Source organism: Vulpes vulpes, chromosome 16, assembly GCF_048418805.1.
Source record: "Vulpes vulpes isolate BD-2025 chromosome 16, VulVul3, whole genome shotgun sequence".
Lineage (NCBI taxonomy): Eukaryota > Metazoa > Chordata > Mammalia > Carnivora > Canidae > Vulpes > Vulpes vulpes.
In genome coordinates this window covers 19,502,675-19,528,136 of record NC_132795.1, presented here as the reverse complement: position 1 = coordinate 19,528,136, position 25,462 = coordinate 19,502,675, and the positions used below count along the sequence as shown (strand labels likewise).

Below are 25,462 nucleotides of genomic sequence, written 5' to 3'. Positions count from 1 at the left end.
AGACAAACGGATGGTAATTATAAATGGTTAACATGAGGGAGTCTTGTGATAGTACAGTTGAATATTTTAATTTTGATAGAATGTAACAGAATTGCATAGATTTGCAGTCACATACACAGATTATTACATGTATAACCGATCAGATTTGAATAAGCTCTATGAATTGTCCTAATGTCAGTATCTTGACTTTTGTATTGTGAGGTGATTGTGTGGAATGTTTGCACTGCAAACATTGAAAGAGGCATTAGACTTCACTCTACATTTCTTTCCAACTACCTATGAATCTATAATGATTTCAAAATAAAAATTTTTCAACCTAAAAATAATTAATAAATGCAAATATTCTTGTTTTTGAAATGTGTAAGTAATACAAGGATAAGTTTTCATGAAAATTCAAATAATGTAAGACTATTTAGTAAAAAGGAAAAGGGCAAATAGTTAATATTTTCAGAGTAGCAGTTTTTTTCTTTCTCTTTTCCCCTCATAAACATAAATAAGTATAATGATGTTGCTGATTTATATCTGTAATGATAATTAACTGATGCAGACATGATAAAACTATGCCATATCTTTACCCCCTACTTTCTTAGTAGTGTTGTATCATAGAGTGGCAAATTCAAGAGAGCTGAGTATTTCAGACATACTATATCTGTTCCTGGAAATTAAATGCTGCATTGGATTAGCAAATGCTGATGCAGGAAACATATGTAAACAGAAAATGATGACTTTATTCTCAGTAATTTGGATGTATATGTGGGGGAAAATAACAATATTGCTTTTACATTCATAGTATTTTTACAGCTTCATTTATTGTAGAATGGTAGAAGAACTAGATGAGTATTGCCTAGATTTTGTAACCTTTGGATGAGAATATGATACTGAGTACAAGATACATTGATATGAAAACTGTCTGTCCTTAATACTACAGGGGGTTTGTGCCATACAGAATGAGTTAAGTAAACCTGATCTTGTTATAGGAACACATTAACTTAGCCTCCAGCTTGGTGTGAGAGATATGTATGTTAACAGATAAAATATAATTCTAAAGTAGGTAAGAATAAAGAGCTTTGGTAGTAAGTCTGCAGAGTTCACTAAAGAGCAGGAAAAATGACATTGAGACTTTACACATATTGGGAACATATGTATTAAGGTCAGTAAAGGCCTTACCATGTTAGTGGGAACCAAAAATGGAGGAGTGGGATCAATGGCAAGAGGTTGACTGGATCCCAGGGCTGACTTACTCATGAAGCATAGGGTAGGGTATAGGGCCCACAGTATTTCTGGAGGCCGTTGATAATTTCTTTCAAAATCAAAAGGAAAAAATAAACTTTTAGATTGAAGAAAATGTCTTAACATCTAATATTAATATATTTTCTTTATACAATGCAGTTACAAAATATAATTTTAAATATTTTTTTAATAGAGGAAGAGGCCCATGAAAAAAAACAGTTCCTAGTGCCTACAAAAGTGATCATGCAGCTCTGTCGGTTCTTGATTATTAAAGATCTCACATATTAACTGAAGAGTTTGGATTTAATTCTATTTTTTTAAACTTTATTTAAATCCAATTAATTAACATACAATGTGTTATTGGTTTCAGAGGTAGAGGTCAGTGATTCACCAGTGCTCGTTACATCATGTACCCTCCTTAATGTCCATCACCCAGTTACCCTATACTCCCACAACTCCCTCCAGTGACCCTCAGTTTTTTCCCTATGATTAAGAGTCTCTTATGATGTATCTCCCTCTTTGATTTCATCTTATTTTTTCCTCTCTTTCCCTATGATCTCTGTTTTCGTTTCTTAATTTCCACATATAAGTGAGATCATATGAGAATTGTCTTTCTCTGATTAACTTATTTCATTGAATATAATACCTTCTAGTTCCATCCACATCGTTGCAAATGGCAAGATTTCTTTTCTGTTTTTGAAAGCTGAGTAGTGTTCCATTCCGCATCTTCTTTATCCATTTATCTGTCAATGGACATCTGGACTCTTTCCATACTCTGGCTTTTGTGGATATTGCTGCTATAAATAAGGGGTGCAGGTGCCCCTTCGGATCACTACATTTGTATCTTTGGGGTAAATACCCAGTAGTGCAATTGCTGGGTCGTAGTGTAGCTCTATCTTCAACTTTTTGAGGAACCTCCATACTGTTTTCCAGACTGGCTGTACCAGCCTGCATTCCCACCAACAGTGTACAAGGGTTCCTCCGCATCCTCGTCAACATCTGTCATTTCCTGACTTGTTAGTTTTAGCCATTCTGACTGGTTTGAGGTGGTATCTCATTGTGGTTTTGATGTGTATTTCCCTGATGCTCAGTGATGTTGAACATTTTTTCATTGTCTGTTGGCCATTTCTATGTCTTCTTTGGAGAAATGTCTGTCATATCTTCTGCACATTTCCAGATTGGATTATTGTTCTTTGGGTGTTGAGTTTGAGAAGTTCTTTATAGATTTTGGACAGTAACCCTTTATCTGGCATGTGATTTGCAAATATCTTCTCCCATTCTGTCGGTTGTCTTTTGGTTTTGTCTGCTGTTTCCTTTGCTGCGCAAAAGCTTTTTATCTTGATGAAGTAGTTCATTTTTGCTTTTGTTTTCCTTGCCTTTGGAGACATGTCTAGTAAGAAGTTGCTGCAGCCAAGGTCACAGAGGTTGCTGCCTGTGTTCTCTATGATTTTGATGGATTCCTGTCTCACATTTAGGTCTTTCTGGATTTAATTCTAGAACATTAGAGACAGATTTTAAGCATAATCAGTTCTATCTTTTATGAAGATACTTCTGTCAGCAGTTTGTATGAGACTATTTACAGTTTATTTTTTTTGACTATTTACAGTTTAACGTAGTTACATTAAATCAGAATTGTTGTTGTGCTTATTATAACCAAATATCACCTGTTTAAAATGAGGAGAGCCATTTAAAAAAATACTTTATTTATTTGAGAGAGAGGGAGAATGCACGAGCTGAGGACAAGGAGAGGCAGAGGGAGAGAAGTCGACCTTCCACTGAGTGAGGAGCCTGTCAGGGCTTAATCTCACAACCCTGAGATCATGACCTTAGCCAAAATCAAGAGTCAGATGCTTAACCAACTGAGCAACCCAGGTGCCCCAAAGAGAACAATTTTTAAAGATTTTATTTATCCATTCATGAGAGACAAAGACAGAGAGAGGTAGAGACACAGACAGAGGGAAAAGCAGGCTCCATGCAGGGAGCGCAACGTGGGATGCAATCCCAGGTCTCCAGGATCCACCTTGGGCTGAAGGTGGCACTAAACTGCTGAGCCACCCAGGCTGCCCCAAGGAGACCAATTTTTTTGAAGACCCATGTCTAATTACTGTACTGGTTAAGGATGTCCCTTAAAAGACATTGACCTGCTTCTCCCTCTGCCTGTGTCTCTGCCTCTCTCTCTCTCTCTCTCTCTCTCTCTCTCTCTCTCTGTCTGTCTGTCTTTGGCCCAGGGCGTGATCCTGGAGTCCTGGGATTGAGTCCTGCATCGGGCTTCCTGCATGGAGCCTCCTTCTCCCTCTGCCTGTGTCTCTGCCTCCCCCTCCTCTGTCTATCATGAATAAATAAATAAAATCTTTAAAAAAGACATTGACTATAATGACCATACTTGACGGATCAAAATTTGTCTAGCTGTTGACAAATTTAGAACATCTACACATAAATGATCAGGTCTATATATGTGATCTGTGGCAATATAATACTAGGATGTACTATTTCTCTTTGAATACTTTACTTCATCCCTATTTTTTATATTATTTATGAAGAATTCCTAGCTTTATACAGAAATATTGTTGATACTGATCTCAACAAATAGCATTTTAAAAAAGATTTATTTATACATCTTTTTATTTTTTTTATTTAAATTCAATTAATTAACATATAATGTATTATTAGTTTCAGGGGGTAGAGGTCAGTGATACATCAGTCTATATAATACTCAGTGCTTACATCATATGCCCTCCTTAATGTCCATCACCCAGATATTTCATCCCCCCACCCCTCTCCCGTCCAGCAACCCTCAGTTTCAACAAATAGCGTTTTAAAAGCTACAAATACTGTTTTATAAAATGGATTTTTCTTTGTTTTGACCAGGGTAGTTTAGTTAGAATTCTTGCTAGTATACATTTATATTGTATAAAAATTCCTAAATCATAATATAAAAGAGTTACTCTTAAAATAGCAAATTATAATTGGTCTATACTAATGCCATTGTCATGAAATAATTCCTTAAAAGTAGACTGACGAAATAAATTATTTAGTAAAAACTCAGAAATATTAAAGATATGATTAACTTCCCTCTAATTTATAACTATTGTTTTGACATTCGATTCAGCTTAGTTGGTAGGGGTGGGGCATGAAGAGAGAGACCTACGAGAGGTTGGATTTGTTTTTTGTCTTTTTCTATAAGGAGAATTTTAGGTTCCATCATCAAATTATTTAATAATGGCACTAAAAAATTTACACATATTCAGGCCTTTAGCCATATTAGGCCTTTGTAATTGTAAAGGAAATCTAAGAAAAGCAAAAAATTTTCTTTTAACATCTTTTTTTTTTTTTACGAAGGTATATCTTTTCTTTTTATTTTTAAAGTAAATAGGCAATTTTATTTGTGATTTCTCTACTTCAGGTACAGTTAAATCTGTTGATGAACTCAATATTCAATACAAAATTCTAGTAAAAATATTTGATAATAGAGGGAGAGGGGAGGAAAAAATAGGATATCTTGGTTATGGAAAACTAGAGTTATTGAGTTCATAAATTCTGACCTTTGTAACAATCAAGACAAAAATGGAAATAGATTAAATTGTGTAACTTCAGTGTGTGGTAGTAGGTAAGGAGCACGTAACCTGAATCAAAAAAGATAAGGGGGAGGGGTCCCACCTTGTTGGCTCATTTGGAAGAACATGCAACTTTTGATTCTCAGGGTTGTGAGTTTGAGCCCCATATTGGGTGTTGAAATTACTAAAAAAAAAAATTAAAAAATTTTTTGAAATGGGATGGGACCGGAAAAAGGAATTATGCCTTAATGATATGCATTTTATATCTGTATTACAGAGTTTTTGGTTGTAGTTTGAATCAGTTAAGTATGAATCTTGGTGTTGTATCTGCTTTATATGTAGAAATATATTTGGTTTTAATATTTATATTCATTTGGTAAAGTTTGCAGTAAGGATAATCTAAGGAAATACTGTGTACACAATATTAAATGTATAAGATAATCAAATAAATATAATTAAACTTGTCATTAAATGAATTTGAATATGTGGCTACATATTGCAGAAAAATGGTTGAATCGTAATTAGGTGATATCCTAGAATTAGTTTTATAAATAGGCTGTACTATATTTTTTGGCTATTTAGTTGATATTAGTACAAAACTGCCTGAAATGGTTTTAAATGTGGAAATCAAGTTGCATTTATTTTTTTAGAATTACTCTCTGTGATTACTGAATTCAGTAATTACTGTCCATCTCCAAACAGACCATGTAAGATGTGTGAAGGGTGGAACTCTATATTATCTACTTGTGAATGTCCTATTTGCCTAGCCCAAAACATTGAAGGTGCTTTCTCTTGTAATAAATATGACAGGTAGGTGTATGTGTCTGAATGGATTTGGGCATATAGTTTTTGGCTCTTGCATTTCTTCTCCAGGGTTTGCTCCTTAATTTTTTAGGTTCAGAAACATTATTTTCATAGATCATCTCCAGTGCTAAGGATAAGATACATATCCAAAATGAAGAAATAAATCAGAAGCCCATGAGGAAGATATCTATTGGCCACCTGTATTAGACTGTTAATCTAGCTAGTCAAACATTAGTAAACAAGAAACTAAATAAAGATCAGTTGTTGCTTTTGATAACAACAAATAAAATTTCTTTAGTATTCTCAGCAGTGTTGATAAATATTTGTTAGCTGATAAATATGTGGCAAATATTCTTTTGAAATTAGGTAAATCAGGTTATGTATATGGAAAAAGATTAGCATTGAAAGTACATTGGTTGTCCCTTCAGCATAAAGTGTGATTGAGCATTTCTGTTTCTGGTTTTTATATTGATATTTTTAATAATAGAAAGTAATTTTCTTTTTGCCCACTTAATATTCTTAGTTTTTAAAAAATATTTTATGTATTTATTCATGAGAGACACAGAGAGATAGAGAGGCAGAGACATACGCAGAGGGAGAAGCAGGCTCCATGCAGGGAGCCCGATGTGGGACTTGATCCCAGGACTCCAAGATCACGCCCTGAGCTGAAGGCAGATGCTTAACCATTGAGCCACCCAGGGGTTCCAATATTCTTAGTTTTAAAAATAAATTTACTAAGGTATACTTTATATACCATGAAATTCACTCATTTTAGGTGACCAATTATTTTTTTTTATGAATGTACAGAGTTGTGCAGCCATTACCACAATCTAATTTTAGAACGTTTCCATCTGCCCAAAAAGAAACCATGTACCCACTGGTAGTTACTCTCCTCTCCTTTAGTTTATTATGCTCAATGATGTATGTTTATCTTTCTGCCCCTGGCTATAAAATATGATAAAAATTAATACTGGAAATTTTCTAAAATTATTTAGCCCTCTAGGATTGGTAATTTGTTTGAAGTTTTGATAATATAGAGCATAGAATTTTAAAATTATGTTTCTTTATTCAGATACCTAAATTATTTAATAGGAGAGTAGTGAGAATAATTTGTGTAAGGAGGGATTGCTTTTGGGAAATCAGTTTTCAAGTTTGTTTCTTGTTTGGAGGTGACAAATTAATTAATGAGCAGAAAGAAATTATTGAATAAATATAAAATTACACATGTATTCAAGCCTTCTTAGAGATTTAGTAGGAAAATTTACAGTGCCTTTCAAAAAGACTTAAGATTTTATTAAATAATGTTTTGCTAATAACATTATCATAAAATTAAATTTGTCATTCTTTTATTTATTTTAGCTTCTCAGAACCAAGAACGTCTATGTGCATTTAAAGATCCATATCAACAAGACCTTGGGATAGGTGAGAGTCGAATCTCTCATGAAAATGGAACGATATTATGCTCAAAAGGTAGCACTTGCTATGGCCTTTGGGAGAAATCAAAAGGGGATATAAATCTCGTAAAGCAAGGCAAGTAACACTTTTCTTACCTGAAATAACTTGGTGTTTCATATACTTGAAGTTTATCGAAAAAGGACCTGAATGTAGATTAAAATCTTTTCCAGGAAAACAATAAGTTTTAAAATATATATCCATGTGTATACTCATATTAGGCCCAAATTTGTAAAGGGTAATAGGTTTTTAGCTTATTTTAATAACATTTTTCTTATTACATTGTTAATAATATGTCCTCATTATTCAAAGTTTAGAAACTATAGAGAATTGTAAGAATTCTATACTCTTAAAAACTCTTACATATTAATTTATTCCCTGCAAGTATATTTTTAATGGATCTCTATTTTTATATGTATGTGTACTTTTCAAAATTTAGGATGATACTGTATGTATAAACAATTTCATACCCAATTTTTCCTATCTTATATTGTATTTTCCTATGTCTTTAAATACACTTTGAAAACATTTTTCATCTCTGTACAATATTTCATCTCTATACAATATTTCATTATATACATTATATACATATCCAATTTTTCCTATCTTATATTGTGAATATTTTCCTATGTCTTTAAATATACTTTGAAAACATTTTTCATCTCTGTACAATATTTCATCTCTGTACAATATTTCATTATATACACGTATACATGCAATTTACGTACACATTACTCTGTTGTTAAACATTATATTATGTTCTGGTTTACTAAAAAGCAAAATGCTTCAGTGACATTTTGAACATAGATCTTTGATTGTATCTGATTATTTCCTTGGAATAGATTGCTCAAGTTAGAATTATTAGATTATAAAGCATGAATATTTTAAAGGTTCTTTATGAAATCTTTATGAAATTAGAAAGTATTTCTGGAAATACTATACATTTACGTTCTCTCTATGGAAGTGTTACCAAAATCTTATTATGATTGTATATTATTTTATTAAACCTAGAACAACTTAATAGATACAGACAAAAAGGAAATCTTACTATTGCTTTAATAATAACTCTTAGATTAATGATGAGGTTAAGCATTTATTGGTGGCTTTTCTCCCCATGAAATGCTTGTTAGTACTGTCATTTTTTTGTTATTTAAAAGATGTGTGTTTCCTATTCTTTTGCAGGAGTAGTTTATAACTTATGTGTATTATGGACTCTGTCACATTGATTGCAGTTATTTCTTAGCCTGTTTTAATTTTGCTTATTAACCCCTAACTTGTTTACATTAATATCAATTTATAGGTTGTTGGTCTCACATTGGAGATCCTCAGGAGTGTCACTATGAAGAATGCGTAGTGACTACTACCCCTCCCTCAATTCAGAATGGAACATACCGTTTCTGCTGCTGTAGCACAGACTTGTGTAATGTCAACTTTACTGAGAATTTTCCACCTCCAGACACAACGCCACTCAGTAAGTAGTTTAAGTAACTTACTTTTCCTTGTTCATTCTTTTCTCTAAAGATGTGCAAATTTTAAAAATATATAAAAACATTAGGTTTGGCAGAACAAAAGGCAGAATTCAAACATCATCAGAATATATCTAGCTAACACCTGAAATCCAAATGAGGTGCACCAGGATTTCCAAGATATGGTACTTGAGTACCAAATAAGTTTGATGATACTTTCTAATCCCTCTGAAGCTATACTTCCAACAGTACAAAAATATGTATGCATAGGAGTGCCTGGCTGGTTCGTTGATAGAGCATGCAACTCTTGATCACAGGGTCATGAGTTCAAGCCCCACATTGAACATAGAGCTAAATCTAGGGATCCCTGGGTGGCGCAGTGGTTTAGCGCCTGCCTTTGGCCCAGGGCGCGATCCTGGAGACCCGGGATCGAATCCCACGTCGGGCTCTCGGTGCATGGAGCCTGCTTCTCCCTCTGCCTGTGTCTCTGCCTCTCTCTCTCTCACTGTGTGCCTATCATAAATAAATAAAAAAAAAAAAAAAAAAAAAAAGAACATAGAGCTAAATCTAAAAAAAACCCACATATGCACAGGGTTATCCATTGCAGTATAATTTGTAACTGCAAAATATTGGATACTATCTAAGTATTCAGGAACAGATTAGTTAAAATATACTATGGTATATACATGTAATGGAGTACTGACTATATAAGAAAAAATGAGTAAGATCTCAATGAATTGGTATGTAGTGATTTCTAGAGATAATATTAGGTGAATAAAAAGCATATATATTGTGCCATCTTTTATGTAAGACAGAAAGCTTATCTTTACAAAAAGAAAGGATAAACCAGAAAATAATGAAGTTGGTTATTTACAAGGGATAGGGAGAATGGAGTGGAAAGTATACATAAAGCAGTGAAAGAACTGGGACGTCTGTGTGCCTCAGCAGTTGAGCATCTGCCGTTGGCTCAGGGCATGATCCTGGGGTCCTGGGATTGATTCCCATATCAGGCTCCTCACAGGGAGCCTGCTTCTCCCTCTGCCTATGTCTCTGCCTCTCTCTGTGTGTGTCTCTCATGAATAAATAAATAAAATCTTAAAAAAAAAAAGGAATGAAAGAACTAATTAAGGATTTTACAAACAGAGTTTTGCTATATATACTCTTTTGGGCAAGGTGGGAGAATTGCAAACAAATACTAAACTCATTTAGGTTTGTTTTTTAGAAGCCTGGACAAAGCAATTATGAAACAATTGTAATAGAATTAAGAAATAAGTAGGGCAGCCCGGGTGGCTCAGCGGTTTAGCGCTGCCTTTAGCTCAGGGCCTGATCCTGGAGACCCGGGATCGAGTCCCACGTCGGGCTCCCTGCATGGAGCTTGCTTCTCCCTCTGCCTGTGTCTCTGCCTCTCTCTCTCTCTCTCGTGTCTCGAATAAATAAATAAAATCTTAAAAAAAAAAAAAAGAAAGAAAGAAATAAGTAAATGGTGTTGATGCACTTGGGAGCCAGAGCTCTTACTGAGGAAATAGACACATGCAATTATAGATGGGGGAAGACAAAAGAATCCTATGTGAATAAATTATAACTCAAGGTATGAGTACTGATTTATGACTTTAAAGACATATATGTGTTACATGCAAGGATATGTGGCCATGTACATATGTGTATGCATGTGTACATACTTGTATGTATATATATTTATATTTATGTGTGTAGTGTACACACACACACACCTATATATATTTCTTAGCTCTATTTGTTGAAAAGGATAAGAAGCAATAAATGGCACCCCAGTAGCAGTGAACAAATGTAATACTCAGATTTCGACTCTAAGACCAGTCCCCTCTGAAAGGAATTTGGGCTTCTTGGAAAAATAACTTATCCTAAGACTGGAGCAGGATAGGTGCAAGAAAAGCCCAAAATATCTTTTAACGCTAGAAAGTAAGGAAAAGAAGTACCCAAACAGGGTGGAGACTTGTCACAGAGGCAAGCATGAAGGAACTCCGACTGTCTAAATTTGAGACAATTTGGAGTGCTAAAAAAAGCACATTAACAAATTGTAAACCATAGCAGTGAAAATGAATTCATGAGTCAATGCTGATAGCAGAGAGGGGAGAAGAAAGGGCACTTGCTTATGGTAAATGCCAGGTGCCAACTAGTGAATGTAGGAGTACTGGAATTGGAAAATTACCCTTTTGTAACCATCATGGTAAGAATTGGATCAGGCGAGAATAATCAGAACATCCTAAATCTAAAGACATTTTCATTATGGAGCCAGGATATTTTTGTTGTTTTAAAGCATCTGCCATGTATTTCAAGGAAAAATTTAGTAATTATAAGTTGAGGAAATTGGATAACACTTTGACCAAGTGATTAAAATTAACATCATTAATGAAGGGCAGATGGACATTGATGATACTCTGAGTAGGAGAGTATCACTAATAGAGTACCATATTTTAGCCAAGAGTGCATAACCAGAATCTAATCAGAAGGGAACATCACACAAACTATGAACTAGAAATGCTCTATTACAAGAAGGGGATTTGTCAAAAATGTCTAAGACCTGTAAGGCAAAGAGACTGTGGGAAGGATCTAGATAAAGGAGGCTAAAGAAACTTGACAGCTAAGCCATACCTAAGTTTCCTATGCTGGATGCAAAAAAATATGATAAAGGACATTATATCAATTGACAAAAGAGATGATTAAAAAATTATTTCAATATTAAATATACTGAAACTGGTAGCAGTACTGTGGTTATATAACAGATTATCTATATCTTTGGAAATACTCTGAGAAATTTTAGAAATAAGGAGCACAAATATATATATATAACTTCCCTGAAATGCTTCAAAAAAGTATGTGTGTGCATGTGTGTGTGTGTGTGAACACATCTGCTTGTGCAGAAAGAGAAAATAATAAATCAAGCAAATGGGGTAAAATAGTAATAAGTGAATCTGGGTAAAGGTGTATGGGTATCTTTGTGCTATTCTTATTCTTATAAATGTTCTGGAAGTTTTAAATTTATTTCCAAATAAAAAGTTTATTTGAACTTTTTAAAAAGTAAATTTAAAAATATATTGTTTTGAAATATAGTACATTTCAAGAATATTCTGTCAACAGCTTTTATCAATCCATACTCTGAGATGTTCAGTTTGGGATTATTTCCTTTGATTTGTTGATGAAACACTAAACTGAAAGCAATAGGAAGTTTTTTCATATCTACTTCAGGCCATTAGCTTTTATTAAGAAATTACACTGAATTGGCCACATTTATTTTCTACAAAGAAGCAAATATGCAAAACAAAGTCTCTCATTTTCACTTGTACATCTAGCTAGATGAAAGAGAAGTGAATTTGTGCATAAGTTCTCCTCAATATTTTTATAGCTACATTTCAGAGTGTTACCTAGGTTTTTGTTTGCTATAATCTTTTGAACCAAAAGCAGAAATATTGTCAACTAGGAATCAGAAATGTTAGCCCAATAAAAAGGGAAAATGTTTTAAGTAAAGTGCTTTAATTTGGGAGCATTGGCCCAATTTATAGATTTTGTTCTAAACAGAGTGGTAAATTTGAAATTAGCAAACAAGATGAATATTGGTTTTTGCATTAATCTTAAGAAAAATAATGATTATACTGAATGTCAGACATTTAGCCTATAAATGATAGGTGCTTGATCAAAATAAAAATAGTTTTAAGTGTTGAAGTTTAAAGAAATTAATTAAAATATAACGTTAAGGGGGCATCTGGGTGGCTCAGTTGGTTAAGTGTCCAGCTCCTGATTTTGGCTTAGATCATAATCTCAGTCATGAGATCAACCTTATGTTGGGCTCCACACTCAGTGTGGAACCTCCTTGAGAATTCTCCCTCTCCCTCTGCCCTTCCCCCTGCTCTCACTCTCCATCTCTCTCTAAAATAAATAAATGAATCCTTAAAAGAGAGAGAGAGTGTGTGTGTGTGTGTGTGTGTGTGTGTGTGTATACACACGTAATTAAGACAGAATAGAAACATGGTGTGCACTTACAGAGACGGAGAAGTAGGATGGTGTGGGGTGACCATTGAGGGGGAAGGTTACATATATTCTAATATTCTATTTGAATCTTTAACCTGAGAATATATTTGTATATTATGTATATTAGAATATATTAAAGAAATACCTGCTTATTAAATTAGAAAAATGGAAAAATGAGATAAGTGGAAAGGAGAGGAAATAATCTTTAATAATTTCTATATCCAAATACAACCATTATTAATATTTTGAATTTTTTCTAGTTTTTCTCTTTAATTTTTGTATAGTTGTACTAGTGATAAAAATGCATTTTAGGGAGCACCTGGCTGGCTCAGTTGGTAGAACATGTGACTTTTGATCTTAGGGGTCCTGAGTTAGAGCCCCATCTTGGGGGTAGAGTTTACTTTAAAAAAAAAAAAAAAAGGATGGGATCCCTGGGTGGCGCAGCGGTTTGGCGCTTGCCTTTGGCCCAGGGCGCGATCCTGGAGACCCGGGATCGAATCCCACGTCGGGCTCCCAGTGCATGGAGCCTGCTTGTGTCTCTGCCTCTCTCTCTCTCTCTCTCTCTCTCTCTGTGACTATCATAAATAAATAAAAAAATTAAAAAAAAAAGGAAAAAATGCATTTTAGATCCTACTTTTTCATTGAGCAGAATAAGTATTTTCCAGATTATTGTATATGTTTCATAGTCATCAGTTTTAATGGTTGTGTATTATTTCATCAAATAGATATTTTCCTTATCCATTCCCTCAGTTTTGGACATTTACACTGTTACTAGTTTTTTTTTTTTTTACTAGTTTTTTATTACAATGAACATCTTTGTATATGTAGCATTATCTTAAATTGTAATTCCCAGAATTTTAATTTCTATATCCAATAAGTAGCAGTATTAAAATTCTTCATATATTGTCAAATTGCTTTTCTATTTGTGGAAACAGTTCACATTCTCCTATGAGAGAATGCTATGCTGGAGTGTATATTCCATCATGTCTTTATAAGCACTGGTATTATTAAAATAAAGCTTTGCTGAGACCATTATAAAAAATGATTTGGATTGGGATTTTTTTTGTTTTTTGTTTTGGGGGATTTTTTGAGAGAGAGAGAACATGCATATGAACAGGGAAAGGGAGAGAGGGAGAGTCTGGTAGGCTCCATGCTCAGCATGGAGCACAACATAGGGCATGATCTCACGTGAGATCATGACCTGAACCTCAGTCAAGAGTCAGACACTTAAATGACTGAGCCACCCAGCACCCATTGGATTGTTTTTATTAGTGAGGTTCACATAATTTTTGTTTCTTCTCTGTTTTGAATCTCCTTATGTTCATTGTCTATTTGTAATACTCTTTTTTTTTTTAATAATGAAGCTAATTAGCTTTGAAAAAAATGATTTATAATAGTCTGAAATCTAGTCATTTCATCCCTTGTCAGTTTGTCTTGAAAAATAGGGATGATGGGAGCTATATTTTAAGTACTGATTTAACATGCAAATGCATGTTTAAAAAAAAAATCTTTGAACCTTGACTCTTCCTAAGGAAAGACCCTTAATATCTCATTCATTAAAAGTTCAATGCTCATTTATACTGCTGAATTATACCTTAATCAAGGTGTTAAAATGTTCATTATTTATTTTTCTGAGAACAGTGTTCACTGAAACAGTATCTCTACATCTCTTGAAGATGGCTATTAAAGCTTTGCATTTGATATTGTTTTATAACTTCAAAGTGCTGTCACATCTATAAACTCTTTGAAGATGTGTCCTTAGTATTTGGGTAGTTTAGTAAAAAACAAACCCTTTTGTCCTATTGAGTAACTATGCTACTCAGGTTGAATGGTCATTAAAGTGGTTGTCTTTAGGAGATTTAACTTGCAGCTTATCTTTTTTAAAACTTTTTGCCTATTATTGTATTGACAATCAATGTCAGGTGTTAATATTTTGGGACCCCAACAAAAAAATGTTTTAAATTATTTCAAACATAAAAAAAACTTCCATATACCTTTTATCCACAGATTTACCAGTTCTTAACATTTTGCTGTATTTGCCTTATTAATCTCTCTCTCTCTCTCTCTCTCTTCCCCTCTCTCTCTCTCTCCATATATATATATATATATATATATATATATATATATATATATGCTGATCACTAATTTTTTCTGAACCTTTTGCAATTAAGTTGCAGGCATCATACCTAAATTTTCACATATTTTTCAGTTGTCTTTGTCTTTTCTATTAGATTATTTTTTAAAAATTATTTTTCATTTTTTCAGAGAGAGCTAGCATGCAAGAGAGCATGAGGTGGGGAGGGGCAGAAGGATAAGCAGACTCCCTGTTGAGCAAGGTGCCTGATGTGGGGCTCTATGCCTGGACCTGAGATCATGACCTGAGCTGAAGGCAGAGACTTTAACTGATTGAGCCACCCAGGTACCCCCTACTAGATTCTTTTTTTTTTTTTTTTTTTTTTTTTCCCCTACTAGATTCTTTTAAAAAAAAATTTTTTTTTAAACTTTGTTTATTTATTTATTCATGAGACAGAGAGAGAGAGCAGATTGAGGGAGCAGTAGCGTCCATGCAGGGAACCTGACACGGGACTCCAGCCCGGGACTCCAGAATCACGCCCTGGGCGGAAGGCAGACTCTAAACTGCTGAGCCACCCAGATGTCCCTAAAAAATTTTTTTATGAAAAAAAAAAAAATTTTTTTTTATGAGAGTATAGTTGACACACAATGTTATGTTTTAGGTACATGATAAAGTGATTCAATATCTCTTTATATTATGGTATGTTCACAAGTGTAGCTACCATCTGTCACCATACAACATTATTACAGTGTCATTAACTATATTCCTTATGCTGCACCTTTTATTCCCATGACTTTATCATTCCATAATTAGAAGCCTGTATCTCTCACTCTCCTTAACCCATTTTGCCCATCTCACTACCCCCTTTCCTCTTGCAACCATCAGTTCGTTCTCTGTATTTGTAGGTCTGATTCTTTTTTGTGTGTGTTTATTCATTTGTTTTGTTTTTTTATTTTCCACATGTAAGTGAAATCATAAAAATGATAGATGCCTGAAGTAGGTGGTAATGCCTTAACCATGTGTGCATTGTCAGGCCTGAGGGCCTCTTACATCCTTGTCAAGGGTAGTGCTAATCTCTCCTTCCATACAACACTCTTATACAAGACTCTAAAGTCTTTGGTGTTAGGGACTTTTTAAAATGCTCTTTTGTCTCAACAATGTCTTACATACCGTGTCAGGTATGTAGTGGTAGGAGTGTAATAAATGTTTGTTAAATGAATAATTTAATAAAGAGATATATGGTAATATATAAATTCTGAAATGTTTTCAAATGCTTGAAAGGAATAGGATTTGTTGTCATTTGTAATCTGGCAAAAGTTGAAATCCGTGGATTCACTCACTAATGGACAGTATTGAAAGTTGGTTGCTACTTTCAATTAAAAGGACAAATAGTTCATGGGATAGCAAGTACAGACAAATGCAGAACAATTATTAACTCCCTTATTTTAGATTTCATTATGGTGAAATACAAAAAAAGCTATAATTGTTCCTATTCTCTTTTCCTTCCCAAAAAAGAAGCATCAAATTTGAATTTTCAAAATAATGCAGGAACTTAGAAAATTTTTCCCTATGTAGAAGCTGTTACATATCTCATTTTCAGAGATACTTTACTCAAAAAGTACAATTGTAGCATATATTAATACTGGTAAAGAAAATGATGCACAAGTAGGTTATGGCTTTTTTAAAGGTTATATTCTAGGGAAACAGCAGAAGGTACTTTATGTTCTCTTTAGCCTAGTCATTTCTCTCTCAATTGTTTTCAGCTGAACAGTTTACTTCCTGACCTCAAACTACTCATTACTGTTACTGGAATTATATCTTATTAAGTATGTGTTTACACAACATCCAGAACCACTTTTTCTTGAGTTCTTACTGCTATACCCCATACATTGAGTAGGGTTAGACTCCATGGCAATGAAGGAATATATGGATGACTGAGAATAACAAAATATAGCTCTTTCCTGAGAAAAAAGCTGCGTTGTTTTTTTAATCAACCTCAGTTGAGGCTGAAGACCATCAGGTAGTTAGTGATAGAAACTAAAGCATATGACAGTGGATCTTTAAGAATAAAGTGGGAGGAGTTGTCAGAGAAAATATGACCAATCTATGATCATAAGTGAATATCTTTAATTTTGCTGAGCCACAGAGTCTTACATTATAATCATTTAAAGATTACTTTGATGTGGAGTTAGGGGAGTGGAGAAAGGTTATTCCACTTACCTCTAGTTCTTAAAATTTTTTTTACATATTGCAAATTTTGTGTAATCTTATAAAACTGCCTGGTTTTTGGAAGCAATGAGATATGGTCCAAATTAATGAGATCTCGGTCGACTTCTGGCTGTTTTGCTAAAAAATTTAGTAGGATGAGAAGTCCGCTGATGCTTTTGTTGAGACATAAATGGAATGTCTGTTTTATTTTTTTATTTTTTTTTTGAAATGTCTGTTTTAAAATAATTAAATATCAGCAGTTACATATTAAAGTTCTGTTCCAATAGATCACCAGTGATTTCTGGTCAGTGAAGACACCAGCTCTCTATTCTCAAAAAACAAAAACAAAAAAAATTTCCTCCAATCCCAGCATCAGAGGTATGGTTTAAATGTTGTGCATGATCCTCCATTAGGAAGCATTATTACCATTTTTTGAAGGAAAGGGAAAAGAACTTTTGATATTTAGAAATCTATGCCAATTATTTTGCCATAATCCGTAATCTGAGGTTCAGATCTGAATTTGGCATTGGAGGCCTAGAGTGTGTGTTCAACCAGAAACTCATTGTGAGAGAATTCTCTAAGGAAAAAATTGGCTAGAGATCAGATTATGGGGTATGGGGTTGATAACTCCTATTCTAGGTCTTTGTGCCTGAATTATTTTTTCAAAGATTTTTTTCTTCTAGTGGTGAGTCTGTGTTTCAGTTGTTTGTCCTTTTTTTAAGGGGATAGGTTCCATATTTAACTATTTTCATTGTATGGGAACCTTAAAAAAATAAAAGCCAATGGTAATATTCCTCTTCAGTACTTGATTATAAGTAGAACTAGACACAATTAGGAATTAAGGAAGATTAGGTACTTTTCTTCCCTTGATATCTTATTTTCTGAAGCCCTGAATTTTTTGCTTAGGAAACCCTCCTTCTGTTCTATGTAGTATATATGTTAACTTTTATAGGCACTGTCCTTTCTACTCTCATCAATATATCGTGTTCTTAGTTCTATTTCCCTTCAGATCCTAGTGTGAGATATTTATTTAATGAGTTTTGCCTCATAAAATACTTGCAGTAAATTTAAGATTTTTAGAGAATATTATTCCAGATAAGACAAATGTAATACTAGTGAATTTAATACTAGTGAAATTTTAATTCATTTTATCAGATTATGGACTTATTAGACTGAGCAGTCTCTTTACAATAAAAATATAAAGGGAATTTGGGCATTTAACATTTAACATTTAACATAACATAATTTAACATTAACCAAAACTAGCTAAACAACATTTTAAAATATTCCCTTTGTATTAGACGTTGTTCTAAGTGCTGTCTGTGCATTAAACCTTTACAGTTACCCCTTACAGAAATGTATGGAATGATTACTGTTATATTTTTATTTTACATGAGAACACTGAGGCGCAGATACATAACTTACCACGTCACACAGCTAATGAGAGTTAGAGCCAAGATTCAAATGTAGGTGTTTTGACTCCACAGTATGTGTTGTTAGCCATTACTTTCTGTTGGTTTTAACCATTACTCTTTATATTCAGTTGTTATTAATCATTACTCTTATACTCAAACAGTCTCCTCTCTGTGTATTCTCATGAATAAATAATAAAATCTTAAAAAAAAAAATAGAGGTAACTTTAAAAATTCTTTTTTTTTTAAGATTTTATTTATTCATGAGAGAAACAGAGAGAGAGACAGAGAGAGAGAGAGAGAGAGAGAGAGAGGGAGGGAGAGACACAGGAAGAGGGAGAAGCAGGCTCCATGCAGGAAGCCCGACGTGGGATTTGATCCTGGATCTCCAGGATCATGCCCTGGGCTGAGGGTGGCATTAAACTGCTGAGCCACCTGGGCTGCCCCAAAATTCTTTATTTAAAAGTAAATAAAATGAAAACTAAGCCATACATACATATATATACATATATGTATAAATATGTATATACATATACATATATATATGTATTTCATATATATTTCATATATATTTCAATATATGCATATTAGCTAATTAGATATTGTGGCTTGCCAAATTGTCTGAAACTTGAAGCTTACTTTCTCTGAAAGATAGTAGAGATACACTGTCACCAAGTTGAGGTTGAGGTTTTTTTCTTTTGTAATTAGACAAAAGAAGGAAAACTAACTCACTAACACATGTCCATCTACAACCTAAAACCAGAAGTCTGACACTTTAGAAAAGTGAACTATATTATTCTGAGTCCCTTCGAACCATAAGAGAATTTGCAGTTCTGTTTAAAAAGAAAATCAGTCTTTAAGTAAATGAATTTATATTTATAGTATTTTACTTTCTTATGCCCTTAATTCATGCTTATGTGTTTATAAATTCCCAGAGCTTAAAAGAAGAGTATAATTATTGCAAGGTTTGAATACTTATTTTAGAACAGTTTCTTGTTAAGGTTTCTGGAATTAATATAATTAACTTCCCTAACTATAAAGTAAACAAAGTAATTAGGTTAGTAGAAAAGCAGACAAAAATTTGTCATTTAATAAAAAATTAAATAGACTTAAGTCATTGTATTTGGTGTTGGAGGTTCCTAGGTGAAAATCAGTATAAAAATGTAGAATGCTTTTTATTTTCTTCAATTTACATCATTCATTACTTTGATTGTTGGATCAAATTGTTGAGAAACAAAGATTGAATACAGCTAAGTTTAAGAAATCACATTCTAAAAAATAAGAAATCACATTCTAATTTATGCTGTGCTGTTAAGATTAGAAATTCTAACTTCAGTGTCTGGCAGTAAATGTCTTTATCTCACATCAAGCTAGAAAATAGAAAAGAAAGCCTACATTCAAAGAAACTGACATATGGCATAGGGCCACAGATAGGTTTTTAGCTGTTGTAAATTTATAATGATTTTTCAGTTTTTATTGCTTCTATGACAGCATTAAAGTGATTGAATAGACACAAAAGGGGAAATAAGGATGGCTGGAAGTTTTGCTTAGTACTTCATGAAGCATATTAGCAAGAAACAAAGTATATTTGATCTTATTAAAAATATTAGTGGAGAAGAGATGGTGCAAGAGAAGCATGTATCCTTTAGAAAATATAAATTCTTTAATGCAATAGTAACAAGATTTTATTTACATGTTATATTGTGTTGATCACAGTTTTCATTCTGAAATTTTGCTAGCTCTGCTCCTATTGAATATCAATTCAAATCCATACCTACATATTTTGTCCTTATTCTCTCATAAAAAATAATCCCTCTTCATGTTGGTGGGATTTTTTGTTTTTAAAGATTTTATTTATTTATTCATGAAAGACAGAGAGAGAGAGAGAGAGAGAGAGAGAGAGAGAGAGAGGCAGAGACACAGGTAATGAGAGAAGCATGGTCCATGAAGGGAGCCCAATATGGGACTTGATCCTGGGACCATGGGATCACGCCCCAGGCTAAAGGCAGGCACTTAACTGCTGAGCCATCCAGGCTTCCCTATGTTGGTGTTTTAAAAATTTATATTACTTGATTGTCCTGATGAATAAGCAAGACCTGTTTACTAACCTGACTTTCCTGACAAATTCAATGGAAGCTTTTTGTCTATAAAATGTAAGACCCAAGCATTAATAGTAGAATTGACTGGTATTTAAAAATAAATGTCTTCTGAAATACTAAACAATATTGAATCTATAAGTAAGAAATAATTTTCATGTCTTTATTTTAACATCTATAATTCTTCTTATCTTTTATTTCCAGTTCCACGTATGTTCCTCTGTACCTGCCTTAACTTTCTCATTTTCTGTAGTATCTCTCTGATTACTGGGAATTTTCTGCATATGTTCTTAAAGCAAAGCTGATTATCCATCTAATATATATTTAGTGGTTTCATATGCCAACGTACCATAAAATGTAGAATCACAAATACATGAAGATACTTCAAGTATGTTCAAAACCAAGATGAGGAATCCCTGGGTGTCTCAGTGGTTTGGCGCCTGCCTTTGGCCCGGGGCATGATCCTGGAGTCCCGGGATCGAGTCCCATGTTAGGCTCCCTGCATGGAGCCTGCTTCTCCCTTTGCCTATGTCTCTGCCTCTTTCTCTCTTTCCCCACCACCCCCCCCCCCCTCTCTCTCATGAATAAATAAAAAAAGAAAGAAAATTCCATTTATTAAAAAAAAAAAGATGAAACTAGTGATTTGAATAGCAACTGTCTTCATAACAGTATGTTGGGTTTTTTTAATTGAGGTGTAATTGACGTGTAACATTATATTGGTTTCAGGTGTTCATATAATGAGTCGCTATTTGTATGTATTGCAAAATGATCACCATAGTAAGTCTAGTTAATATCTATGATTGTGCATAGTCACACAATTTTTTGTTCTTGTGGTAAGAACTTTTAAGATTTTACTCTTACCAACTTTCGAATATGCAATATAGTATTATTAACTATAGTCACCATGCTGTATATTTTATCCCTATGACTTGTTTATTTTTATAACTGGAAGTTTGTACCTTTTGACCCCGTTTACCACTTTGACCCAAACCTCTCCTCTGGGTACCAGCAATCTATTCTTTGTTATCTATGAGCTTGGATGTTTTTTGTTTTTTTATTTTATTTTTTTATATTCTGCATGTAAGTGAAATTATATGGTACTTGACTCTCTCTGTCTGACTTATTTCACTTAGCTTAATGCCCTTGGATCCATCTATGTTGTTGTAAATGGCAAGATTTCCTCCTTTTTTTAATGGCTGAATAATATTGCTATATACACATACATACACATATTCATCCACTGATAGACACTTAGATTGTTTCCACATCTTGGCTATTTAAATAATGCTGCAATGAACATGGGATGCATATATCTTTTTGAATTAGTGTTTATGTTTTTAGATAAATATCCAAAGTGGAATTGCTGGATTATATAGTAGTTCTATTTTTAATTTTTTAAGGAACCTTCATACTGTTTTCCATAGTTTCCAATTTACATTCTTACCAACACTGCACAAGGGTTCCCGTTTTCCACATTCTTGCCAAAACTTATTTCTTTTCTTTTTGATAAATAATGTTTAATAATAATTGAACAGATACAACTTTGGTTGGAAATGCACTGACAACTTAAATACTGTTATAAGCTCTTTTCAGATTGTCTCTTTTTTAAGAAGTACATTATAGTATTATATAAGACTGATGAATCACTGACTTCTACCTCTGAAACAGACAATACATTATATGTTAATTAATTAGATTTATTTGTATTTTTAAAAAGATTTTATTTATTTATTCATGACAGACACAGAGCAAGAGGCAGAGACAGGCTGAGGGAGAAGCAGGCTCCCTCTGGGGAGCCCGATGTGGAACTCGATCCCAGGATCCTGGGATCATGACCTGAGCCAAAGGCCGGCACTCAACCACTGAGCCACCCAGGTGCCCCTAATTAATTAGATTTAAATAAAATTTTAAAAATAAATAAAATTGCAATGAAAAATTAAAAATAATTTTAAGCACTTTATAGTCTAGCCATAGTATGAAATTAACCTAATCAGCTGCTTAAAAAAATAGAATCATCTAAGGGAGGGAAGTGTAATGTTTCAAATATATTCACTTGATTCTTTGGGAGGTATATAGTATAATGATTAGGAGCAATGGCTCTCAGGGTACCTGTGTGGCTCAGTTGGTTAAGTGTCTGCCTTCAGCTTAGGTCATGATCTCTGGGATTAAGCCCTATGTCGGACTTCCTGCTCAGCAAGGAGCCTGCTTCTCCCTCTCTCTCTATGGTTGCTTACTATCTTTCTCAAACAAACTTGAAAAAAAAGGTGTGTTGTCTCTCAGGGGCGCCTGGGTCTGCCTTCAGCTCAGGTCACGATCCCAGGGTCCAGGGATCGAGTTCCACATCGGGCTCCCCAGAGGGAGCCTGCTTCTCCCTCAGCCTGTCTCTGGACTTCCTGCTCATTGGGGACTCTGTTTCTCTGTCTGCCCCTTCCCTCCACTTGTGCCCTCTTTCTTTCTCTCTCTAATAAATAAATCTTAAAAAACAAAAAAGGGGGCAGCCCAGGTGGCTCAGCAGTTTGGCACTGCCTTCGGCCCGGGTTGTGATCTTGGAGACCTGTGATTGAGTCCAATGTCCGGCTCCCTGCATGGATCCTGCTTCTCCTTCTGCCTGTGTCTCTCATGAATAAATAAATAAAATCTTAAAAAAAAAAAAAAAGTGTCGGCCCTCAGTCTTGGTGCTTGAGTTAAAAATTTGCTGTTCTACTTGCTAAACATATCATTGAACAGGTTAGTTAGCCTCTTTATATATTAAGTGTCTCATATACAAAATAATACTATCTATTTTATATGATTGTTATATGGATTAAACAAGACAGTGCATGTAAAGTGACTAGCATATACAAAACATTTAATAAATATTATTAGGAGAAAACTGTTTTTTTAAAAACCAACTGTTAGAAATATCATCCCTCATTTAATTTTCTTTTTACTGTTAAGGACATTTTTCCCTTCATTTTTATTTACTATATGAGAACCTATATTCTGTGGGTTTTTTTTTTATTTGAAGAAAGGATTGTTATTGAGTTTCTCATGAAGTGGGTTCAGTTTTTTTTTTTTTTTTTGTCCTTCCAGTTGAGAATAGAACAAAGATAATCTTTTCTACATCGTTCATTAACTCCATCCCCCACTAAAAAAAAAAAAAAAAAGCTATAATAAGTTATTACTGAAACAGTGAATTATTGTTTTATTTTTCTCAAGTGTACACTTTTCAAGGTTTTTAGCAATGAATAAAATATAGTCAATCTTCATTTGAAGGCTGTGATGAACTTACAGAAAAAATACATGTGTTAGGAAGCTTCTTTCAGGCCTGAGTTATAGTTTTATCAGCTGTGAGTTCAATGTTAATGAATCAGCAATATACAGTATATTAAATAAAACATCTTTATTTTTTTTAAGATTTTATTTATTTATTTATGAGAGAGACAGAGAGCGAGAGAGAAGCAGAGGAAGTACGAGGCTTTTTGTGAGGAGCCTGATGTGGGACTTGATCCCAGAACCCCGGGATCATACCCTGAACCAAAGGCAGACACATTGAACTTCTGAGCCACCCAGGTGCCCTTAAATAAAACATCTTTAAACAGAAACACATGTAAGAGAAGATTATTATTGATGAGATTGGTGAATATGGTTTGACTAGAGACTGACAGGAACCTAACCCTTTATTTCCCAAAGGAGCATTGGTTCAGTATTTGCTAATTCAGTGTTTGCAATGACTTTATATAACATAACTACCATAGTGAGAATCAAATGTATTTATAGGTTTTCACACTTTCTGAAAGTAGAGCATTCTTATGAAACTTTTGTAATCTGAAATGGTGTAAAGCAAAGAACCATTAATTTATATGGAAAAAATTTTGAACATTCCAAGACCCTAAAAATAACATCTCCTAGGCTTTTCTAGTATCTTAGGGTACATCTTGATAATGGATGCACAGAATAAATTGAGATAAAGAACAGATGCTCACAAACACAGTTCAGAGCTATGGCAGCTTGATGTTAAGACACTGAGTGTATTTCCTGGAGAAGAAACTTTTGGTGGTACCACTTTTGCTGCTCAGATTGAATGCTGTCTCTCTAGTGGAAAATGCTGAATTATATTTTCACTTTTTGTTATCTTTTTACAAAACAAAAATCCTCTTCAGAATTAATTTAGCTAGTGAGAACAGGTACTAGTGTCTTTCATAAAAGCAAAATGGTATAATTCAAACTTTCAAAAAGTGGAAGATACCTATATATTGTGGTAGGCAGCTTCTGACTGGCTCCCAGTGATCCCTGCCTCCTGGTATTCCCACTTCTATATAATCCTGTCTCCCTGAATATAGGCAAGACTTAGTGATTTGATTCTAACAAGAATACGGTGAAGGTGATAGAATATCACTTTTGTAATTAGGTTTTAAAAGACTGTAACTTATATCTTACTAGTATACTCTCTCTGGCTCTTCTTGTGTACTTGCTCTGATGAAGAGGGCTGCTTGTCAATGAATTAAGGTCTGCTTTCTGCCAACAGCTAAAAAGGAACAACAACCTGTAAGGAACTGAATCCTACTAACACCCACTGAGTGAGCTTAGATACTTCCCCACTTAAATGTTGAAATAACCTTGGCATTGACCTAAACCTTGACTGCAGCCTTGTGAAAAATCCTGAAGCAGAGCACACAGTTAAGCAGGGACTGGATTCCTGAGATACCCAGAAACTGAGATAATAAGTCTGTATTAAGTCAATAAGTTTTAGGGTAGTTTGTTATGTAACAATCGATAATGAATATGCACATGGTTAAATATTTATAATTACATATTAAAACCTCTGAATACAATATTGAGGAGCATCCAATAATAAGTAATAGTGTGTTTAGACTTTTGACAGTTTTTATTCTTTCCCCTCAGTGTTCAGTTTTTATTTTCTTTTCACTTCCAAATTTTTGACAATAGTGACCACAATTCTTTTTTTTAAGTTCCTGCTTTTTCATATGAAAAGAAAATTTCTGTATGCAGAGAAAAAAATCTAAGACAGAATTAATCTCATATTTACATGTAGATTCAATAATTATTAACATTTTTCGATTTTGCATTCTCCCTTATGTCTTCCTTTCTGGATGGTTAGATGAATGGATCGATACCTATTTTTATTGTTGCTATTGTTGAACCATTTGAAAGTAAACTA

The 25,462-nt window shown here is 33.8% G+C and overlaps 1 protein-coding gene and 1 pseudogene across 1 annotated transcript in view; one reads left to right on the top strand and one right to left on the bottom strand.

The window, feature by feature from the left end:
* Positions 1-25,462, top strand: part of BMPR2 (bone morphogenetic protein receptor type 2) — a 199,242-nt gene that overhangs the window by 102,576 nt on the left and 71,204 nt on the right. The window contains exons 2-3 of the mRNA XM_026002525.2: positions 6,948-7,118; positions 8,341-8,511. Of these exons, the coding sequence (XP_025858310.1) occupies positions 6,948-7,118; positions 8,341-8,511 (342 nt within the window). The remainder of the gene's footprint in view (positions 1-6,947; positions 7,119-8,340; positions 8,512-25,462) is intronic.
* LOC112922965 (U6atac minor spliceosomal RNA) lies at positions 15,560-15,678 on the bottom strand (annotated as a pseudogene).